Raw genomic sequence first — 9,320 nt, 5'->3', positions numbered from 1 at the left:
TCCTCCAGGGACCATGACTTCACTCATTCGATTTACTTGAAAACATGCTTTTAGATTATTGGATACTCGTATGCATCCAAAGTAGCAAAAGGTTTGCTTTCAGGGGAGTTGTCAATACAAATGGGCATTTTAACACTAGAAGTCCCAGAGAAGAGCCATTTGGCTTTTCTACCTATAAAACCCACCATCGAGCCAAATGGCTGGTAGGCTTTTAGCTAATATCCTTAATCACCTGTGAACAGCTGCTTTTGTTATGTAAATAAGGTGGGGCCATGCTGAACCACTTGGAGTGGTTAGTTTCCTGAGCCACAAGGAAACTTGTGTTTCAGTTTGCCTTAGGGAGAAATCAACACACATGGGTGTATTTCCATTGTTGCTGAGATTTATTGATAAAACAGTACAAAAAAACAAAAATAAAAAAACAACCATTTGTACACATATTTACAAATAACAATAAAAAGTGAGTGAGTACATTTCAACATGTTCAGCAATCACTCACAATCCTGGCACTGCTATGGTATCTGTAGTCTGCATTTACCACATGTGTATCTGTAGCAGTGAACACATCGCACAGTGGCATGATTGTTCTTGCATTTGTGTTTGACCTGACATGTGGCTCTTTTTCCAGGGCTAGGTGTGGAGGGTTGTGTCCAAAGCAACTGTTCTTTTCTTGCCTTCTTCCCAGCCATATGAGAGTTAGCCAACTCTCTTGCAAACTCCACCAGGAAGTCCACCCGTCTTTCCTGCGTCCCGGTGCATGCTTGATACAGCACATGTGCATTCAGTGCTGCCATGTCAATCATGTTATAGAACACGGCAACTGGCCAGCGCCGCGTTCCTCTGCGGACCGTGTACTCCCGCACCATCTGGTCCATCACATCCACGCCACACTTTGTAGTGTTGTAAAGGGTGACAGTGTTTGGCTTCCTTTTGGTGGTGTTATCAGTCTGAACCACGCTGTGCATGCTGCAGTATATTGCAAGTAAACCTGACAAGTTTGGGATCAAGTTTTGGGTGGCCTGCGACCTAAAATCCAAGTACATTTGCAATGTCCTCCCATATCTTGGCAAGGACCCCAATCGTCCCAGTGGGGAGAGACTGTCTGAAAATGTAGTGATGAGGCTGATGGAACCATTCCTAGACAAGGGCAGAAATGTTACCACGGACAATTTCTTCACATCGCTATACACTTGCGCAAAAACTTCTTAGATGGAAAACCACCATCCTCGGCACAGTCAAAAAGATTCGCCGGGAAATTCCTCAATCCGCTAGATACAGAGATCGCAATGAATTCACCACTCAGGTAGGCTGCAGGTCTTTTGTGGTTCTATGTTTATTTGTTTCATTGTGTGTAAAAGTGCTATGGAAATAACAATTTATCTTATTTCTTAGGTGTTTTCAACCTCTGCTGCCATGCTGACGGCGTATGCGGCCAAACGGAAGAAGACAGTCTATATTCTTAGCAGCATGCACAGCGTGGTTCAGACTGATAACACCACCAAAAGGAAGCCAAACACTGTCGCACTTTACAACACCACACAGTGTGGCGTGGATGTGATGGACCAGATGGTGCGGGAGTACACGGTCCTATAACATGATTGACATGGCAGCACTGAATGCACATGTGCTGTATCAAGCATGCACCGGGACGCAGGAAAGACGGGTGGACTTCCTGGTGGAGTTTGCAAGAGAGTTGGCTTACTCTCATATGGCTGGGAAGAAGGCAAGAAAAGAACAGTTGCTTCGGACACAACCCTCCACACCTAGCCCTGGAAAAAGAGCCAGGTCAAACACAAATGCAAGAACAATCATGCCACTGTGCAATGTGTTCACTGCTACAGATACACATGTGGTAAATGCAGACTACAGATACCATGGCAGTGCCAGGATTGTGAGTGATTGAAATGTACTCACTCACTTTTTATTATTATCTGTAAATATGTGTACAAATGGTTGTTTTTGTAGAAATATTTTTTGGTTTTTTTGTACTGTTTTTATCAATAAATCTTTTGGAGATTTATTTTCCTGGATGATTGAGAATGCATCAAGACGAACACAAAATGAAGTTCACAGCTTTTAGCAGTTCCCCCTCCCCACACACAAACAAAGAGGCAGTTTGCAGTTAGAAATCCGCAATCATTCACACACCCCCACTCCCCTCCACAATTCTCAGGTAACGACCCAATTTACATATGAATTGATGCTAACAGACTAGCCAAGTTAGCTTCCACTTGGCTGACAGAGGGTTAGAAAAGCCTGGGACTTCTAGTGTTAAGTCAGAGAGAAAAGTGGTAGCGGTAGCACTATTCACCGCCACTCTCCTGCAAATTCAACAATCCTGTGTGTAAAACTAAGCAGCAGGCACACCAAACAGTTACCACGTATTCAAGAGTTTGTGCTTTTTGTGCGCTGGAGGGTGTACACCGGAACTTTTGCTCTCAAATCAATCCTGTGCAAATCGGCCGCAGAGAGGTGGAGCTGTAAAAGCTCTTGCACATGGCTGTTGGCTGTTTTTTCCCACTTGTGGTTGCTGAATTTATGTGCAAAGAATCATGAGGTGCAATCAAAAAGTTTAGCCACACTTAGGCGATGCACATGGGGTCTCACTGAGATTTTATTTTGGGGAAAACAACCCAGGGAGCCAAAACTGGCAAGTAGGGCAGGGGTTGAGCCATGAGTGTGTTGGTGTGACCAAAAAGCTTGCAGGTCTTTAACATGCTTTGATGGCATGTGTCACAGTTCAGGTTATTTAGGTTGCTTTTCCCCATCACACACCTCAGAGCATTACAGTAGCTCTTTAAAAAGTCACCCCGGGGGACAAATTCATGAGGCACAATATTGTGAATGTCAAAAAACAAACACCATTTTAAAAAAAACAAAAAAACACACAACTCAAGTGGCCATAACAGGAATGTAATTTATTCTCCCCCACATGGGAGGGATCATGTCATCCTTTCACTTTTTTGGTTTGTCTGTATGTTTGTATGTTTGTCTGTATGTTTGTCTGTTTGTCTGTATGTTTGTCTGTCTGTATGTTTGTATGTTTGTTTGTATGTCTGTATGTCTGTCTGTATGTCTGTATGTTTGTATGTTTGTCTGTATGTTTGTCTGTTTGTCTGTCTGTCTGTCTATATGTTTGTTTGTATGTTTGTCTGTATGTTTGTATGTTTGTCTGTTTGTTTGTCTGTTTGTCTGTATGTTTGTCTGTCTGTATGTTTGTATGTTTGTATGTTTGTCTGTATGTTTGTATGTTTGTCTGTCTGTATGTTTGTCTGTTTGTTTGTATGTTTGTTTGTCTGTTTGTATGTCTGTCTGTATGTTTGTTTGTCTGTTTGTATGTCTGTCTGTATGTTTGTATGTTTGTATGTTTGTCTGTATGTCTGTATGTTTGTATGTTTGTATGTTTGTCTGTATGTTTGTCTGTTTGTCTGTCTGTCTGTCTGTCTATATGTTTGTTTGTATGTTTGTCTGTATGTTTGTATGTTTGTCTGTATGTTTGTCTGTCTGTCTGTCTGTCTATATGTTTGTTTGTTTGTATGTTTGTCTGTTTGTCTGTTTGTCTGTCTGTCTGTCTGTCTGTCTGTATGTTTGTTTGTTTGTATGTTTGTCTGTATGTTTGTCTGTTTGTTTGTATGTCTGTCTGTATGTTTGTCTGTCTGTATGTTTGTATGTTTGTCTGTATGTCTGTATGTTTGTATGTTTGTCTGTTTGTCTGTTTGTCTGTCTGTCTGTCTGTCTATATGTTTGTTTGTATGTTTGTCTGTATGTTTGTATGTTTGTCTGTTTGTTTGTAGGTTTGTCTGTATGTTTGTCTGTTTGTTTGTATGTTTGTCTGTATGTTTGTATGTTTGTCTGTCTGTCTGTCTATATGTTTGTTTGTATGTTTGTATGTTTGTCTGTATGTTTGTATGTTTGTCTGTTTGTTTATATGTTTGTCTGTCTGTCTGTATGTTTGTATGTTTGTCTGTTTGTTTGTATGTTTGTCTGTCTGTATGTTTGTTTGTCTGTCTGTATGTTTGTTTGTCTGTTTGTTTGTCTGTATGTTTGTCTGTATGTTTGTTTGTCTGTTTGTTAGCACATTATCGGTCACAGTTTTCAAGATATCATTTTCAAATGTTGTATGATGATAAATACCAATAGCAATAGACTAGCATTGTTAGTCCTCATAAACGGCACTGAGTAATATGTTACATGAAATGATATGGGGAGAGCTGTATTTTAATTTTTTTTTTACAGTTTTTCTCGATTGGTTTGGCTCATTTCTTGAAACCGAGATGACATTCTCAAAACCATAAGGTCATTTGGCCAAACAGTCTTACAGTGCTGCCCAACATTATAGCTCACTAGCAAAATCAAATATCTTTCCCCAAACTCTTCGTCCATGCTTCAAAAGCAGATTCCGTTCCCATATAAAAGGTCAGTACAGTCAAAATAGCACAGATCCTTCTCAATTGCCTTGGCACATGTGCATTCATTTAGTGCTTTTGTCAGAATAACCTGGATGGTTTAGCACAACACCATGGATCCCCTACAAAAGCTCATATCTCTCCCAAAAGAGTTTATCCATGTGTCAAAACTAAATATCCTTCCCATATAAATAGTCAATGCCCCCAAAATGCATTATACCTTTGGCATTGTTTAAGCACTGCAAGTCAAAATGCTTAGACGTTTTGTCACTGAGGCACAGGTCTAGCAACAGAATACCACTATGAATAAAACCAAAAGATTTTACAGTAAAATCAGCCTCCAATAAACCACTCATACTCAAGGAAACTGTAAACATTTTTATTCGTACAAAGAAATGTTAACATTAGAGAACATACTGTGAAAAGAAAACATATACAGGATTCTGTAAATGTGAACAGTTATAAACACAAACAAAAAACAAAAAAAACTCTAGCCTACCATACTGTAAATAAAGTTTCAGAACTATAGTACAGTAATATTTTCAGTGGTCGCCATTGTCACCCTCTCTTTCCTGGCCACCATCCTCATCCTCCTGGCCATCGACGCGCTGCTCTCTGTCAGGCCATAAATTCTCATCCACATCGCAACGGATATTTTCTCGTGCGATGCAGCGAGGGAAGAAACGGCGTGAATGTCTCAACCATCCCCTACATTGATCCCCTGTGATGTCCTCACATGCAGCATCCATTGCATGCAGCAGGGCCCTCTGGTCTTGAGCCTGATGCTCATACACCCTCCACCTCCAAGCTGAAAAAAACTCCTCAATTGGATTTAGGAAAGGAGAGTAAGGTGGAAGAAACTCCAGGGATGGGTGGTGAACCAGGTTCTGATGCGTGGGCCGCGGTGGAAGTTCACATTATCCCACACAATGACATAATGTGGTAGCTGAGGTCCTTCTACACCTCTCTCATTTTCTGGGATCAGATCAGTATAAAGGTGGTCCAAAAAATTGAGGAGCTTTTGTGTATTGTAGGGCCCTAAACTGGGAATGTGTGTGGCCACACCTCTTTCTGATATAGCGGCACACATTGTTATATTTGCTCCTCGCTGGCCTGGGACATCCACAGTGGCTCGGTGGCCAATGATGTTACGGCCACGCCTTCGACCTTTGGCCAGGTTGAAGCCAGCTTCATCAACGAACACTAGGATGTGAGGGGTTTCGTTGCCTTCTAATGCCATTATTCTCTACAATAGAATAGAAATAAATCTAATCAGTCAAGTAGAGACAGATACTGCAGGGAGGATCTAAAGTACTGTACAAACAGGGAGTGGAAAACTGAAGACAATTTCTAGGCAAAATGCTCTAGTCACACAAAGCTGGATTCTGAAGGTGAAAAGGATAACGCAAAACAAAAAAACAGTGGTAACCATGTCTTACTGTAATAGTGTTACAATGATAGACAACCAGTAGTTGACTTACATGCACATACTGGTACCGCAGCCCTTTCACTCTGTCAGAGTTTCTCTCAAGTGGTACCCTGTAAATCTGTTTCATGGTCATCTGATGTTTCTTCAATATCCGGTCTATTGTGGAGATGCTGATAGAGTTTATATTTTGGAACATTACATTGTCTAGCAGGATTGCATTACGAATCTGTCTCAGTGTGATGGCATTATTTGCAATGACCATGTTGCATATTTCTCGTTCTTGTTGTTCATTTAGAAGTTTTCTTCTGCCACCCACTTGAGGCTGTCGTCCAATCCTAGACATACAAGTCAAAGTTCAACACTGTAAATTTGTTACAAAATGAGTTACCAATGTAATTGTACTGCTGTCTTATGGTACTAGAAGTGTGATGCACTGCACAGTGACTGGAATACTATTCACAGTATTTTCTCCATTTTTTTGTCTTTGTCATTTTTATAGTATCATATAACATCACATGACGATATTACAGTACTCTAGGCCTACACACACACCAACACTGAATAGTTCAATAGCATAGTTCTGTACCCGTTTTCCCTGCGAAAGGTTTGGATGATGGAGGAGACTGTAGACCGAGGCACATTAGGCTGCACTCGGCGACCTGCCTCTGCCATTGTGAGGCGATGGTTTATAACGTGGTCAATAAGGGTGGCCCGGATTTCATCTGGGACATCATGGTGCCTCCGTGCTCCTCGGCCTCTTCCCCCTATTCCTCCACGCATTCTCACTCCTCCTCTTCCTCTTCTTCTTCCTCCTCTTCCTCGAGCAGGAAGTTGCTGTTGTACTTTGCGAGGTGCTTCCATGTTCACACTGCAAATGAAACTGGCCCCGGGCCAAGCTCTGTCTATATACTTTTGGCAGCAGTCATACAGTTTTTTAAAATTGGTTTGGCACTATTTTCATAACTAAAGTGTGCATTTTCAAATCTCTCAGTACAAAACTCACATTTGATCACATTTGTAACACCACTAGTCATTCTTTTAAATCTGATGTCATGATTTCATTGCATTTGCACATATTTACATTCCACGTAATCATTGTATCAGAACACATGATCACTGTGATATATTTTGAGAACATTTGCTTTAATCACCCAAACAAAACAGTAAGCTCTTTTTTCAACTTAGTATTTTTACCAATCATTTCATTCAGGAGCAAATAATACAAGGTAAGCGATTCAAATTGTCCTTGGTGATGAATGAGTGTAACTGAACTGTAAAACTGTACACAGCAAATATTACACTTATGTTCAGACATAAAAAAAAACCACATATATATACACACACACACACACACACACACACACACACACACACACACACACACACGAAAAAGGGAGGAAAAAAAACAAGTCATTTACATAAGCAAAATATATTTTTATGTTATTTTATTCTTATCACTTTTACACAATTAATCAAGCCGGTCATTAACATTGGGCCATAAATTTTCATCAACATCACAGTGGATGTCTTCGTTGTTCAGGCACCGTGGGAAAAATCTCCTGGCATGACGAATCCAGGCTTGACATTGCTCAGCAGTTATATCACCACAAGCTTCACACATGGCTTGAAGAAGGGAGACATGCTCATGGGGATGGCGATCATACACCTTCCACCTCCATGTAGAGAAGAATTCCTCAATTGGGTTGAGGAAAGGGGAATATGGTGGAAGATAGAGGGTCATGAAGCGAGGATGTGTTTGAAACCATTCCTGAACCAACTGTGCATGGTGGAAGCTGACATTGTCCCACACAACAACATAGATGATGTCTTCTCCCTGACAGGCCTGCTCCAGTTCATTTAAAAAAACAAAAAAACAAAACCTAACTATCAGGTGTTCAGTGTTGTATGACCCTAGAACTGGTCTACAGCCTACCACACCATCTTCAGATATAGCTGCACACATTGAGATGTTTCCCCCACGTTGTCCAGGGACTTGGATGGTAGCCCTTTGTCCAATAAGGTTACGTCCTCTGCGTCTAGTTTTTGCCAGATTGAAACCGGCCTCATCAACGAAAATATACTTGTGATGATTCACAGCAGCGTCCAGCTCCATCACCCTCTAAAATGATAATGTAGTTAGGTTTTTTTTAACAACTAATAGTTGTCAGTACTGTTACAGTAATTGCATGCCAGTTTAGTGTTGTACCTGAATATATTCTGAACGCAGTTGTTTCACCTGGACATTGTTCCTCTCAAAAGGAACCAAGTAAATTTGTTTCATGGAAACCTGGTGCTTCTTCAAAAGCCGGGCAATTGTTGGAAGGCTAATTGATGGCACATTGGCAAAGGTGTCATTGCTGTTCTCAATAGCCTGTTTGATTTCAGACAGCCGTATGTCATTCCTTGCCCTGACCATTTCCACCACAGCCAACTCCTGCTGGTCAGTCAAAACACGTGGGCGACCACCACCAGGTTGTCTCCTGTTAATTCTGAGGACAATCATATACTGTCAATATTGAAGTATTACCAATCACATTACTGTAAACTGACAATTACATGTTGTTCATCTATACAATAGGGTACTATTTTTTAGAAGTGAAGTTGCTATAGCAGACATACCGGTTTTCTTGGCAAAAAGTTTGGATGATAGAGCTGACAGTTGACCTTTGTAAATTAGGCTGTACCAACCTGGCAGCCTCAGCCATGGTAAAGCCTCTGTTAACCACATGGTCAACAATGATGGCCCGGACTTCATTAGAGATGATGGTGCGTTGTCTTCTGCCTACATTTCTCTGAAGACCACCTCTCTGTCGAGGAGCACCACCACCTCTTTCTTTGTCTGAGCCCACCTCTCTGTCGAGGAGCACCACCACCATCTCTCCGATGAAGGTTTCCTCTCCCTACAAGTCTATCCTGCTCCATATTTGAACAGTGCAAAGTCTCAAACACAGTTCTACTTATATGGTAACTAATTGTGATCATCAGGGGGAAACAATTAGCAATTAGTATTTCTAGATTGAAAGCTCTTGCAGCAATGTGTAACTTACAAATGACCAGACAACAATCAGTCAAGTTGAAAATCCATGGACATAATGAATGATTCATTGATTAAACATTAAGATCAGTTGAATTGAATGACAGACAAATGTATTAAACTGAATGATAAGAGATGCAAATCAAAAATTTTATAGTGATAACATTATGAAAGGCAGTAACTGTGAACGAAACATTTATTTAGATGAAACACTTATTTTGTGTAGTGAAAGGGATATTTTGTCATTATGTGTATTGTACTAACACAATTGGAAATATGCTGAAATGTTTGAAAAAGGTGCACTTTTGATGATCTGTTGTGATATAAGTACAGAGAGTTTTGAAAATGTACCAATTGCTTGTGAAAACTGCGCCAAACCAATTAAAAAAAACTGTAATCATAGACAACACCTGTCAGGTATCTGAACAACCTGTTTGATTGGTCATCTGAG

At 40.6% G+C, this 9,320-nt stretch overlaps 2 protein-coding genes across 2 annotated transcripts; both read right to left on the bottom strand.

The window, feature by feature from the left end:
• Positions 1-4,538: 4,538 nt before the first annotated feature.
• LOC109201881 (uncharacterized) lies at positions 4,539-6,183 on the bottom strand. Its single transcript, XM_019357621.2, has 2 exons — positions 5,888-6,183; positions 4,539-5,652 (listed from the first exon to the last, which is right to left on the bottom strand). The coding sequence occupies exons 1-2, from the start codon at positions 6,176-6,178 to the stop codon at positions 5,239-5,241; spliced, it is 705 nt and encodes a 234-aa protein (XP_019213166.1). The 5' UTR covers positions 6,179-6,183; the 3' UTR covers positions 4,539-5,238.
• Positions 6,184-7,239: 1,056 nt separating this feature from the next.
• On the bottom strand, positions 7,240-8,722 carry LOC109201882 (uncharacterized). The gene is made up of 3 exons (XM_019357622.2): positions 8,455-8,722; positions 8,042-8,324; positions 7,240-7,954 (listed from the first exon to the last, which is right to left on the bottom strand). Exons 1-3 carry the CDS (start codon positions 8,709-8,711, stop codon positions 7,304-7,306), a joined length of 1,191 nt encoding a protein of 396 aa, XP_019213167.1. The 5' UTR covers positions 8,712-8,722; the 3' UTR covers positions 7,240-7,303.
• Between the last annotated feature and the right edge of the window lie 598 nt (positions 8,723-9,320).

The sequence above is a fragment of the Oreochromis niloticus genome, linkage group LG4, assembly GCF_001858045.2.
Source record: "Oreochromis niloticus isolate F11D_XX linkage group LG4, O_niloticus_UMD_NMBU, whole genome shotgun sequence".
NCBI lineage: Eukaryota > Metazoa > Chordata > Actinopteri > Cichliformes > Cichlidae > Oreochromis > Oreochromis niloticus.
The sequence above is the reverse complement of the archived record's forward strand: the minus strand, read 5'-3'. Positions and strand labels throughout refer to the sequence as shown.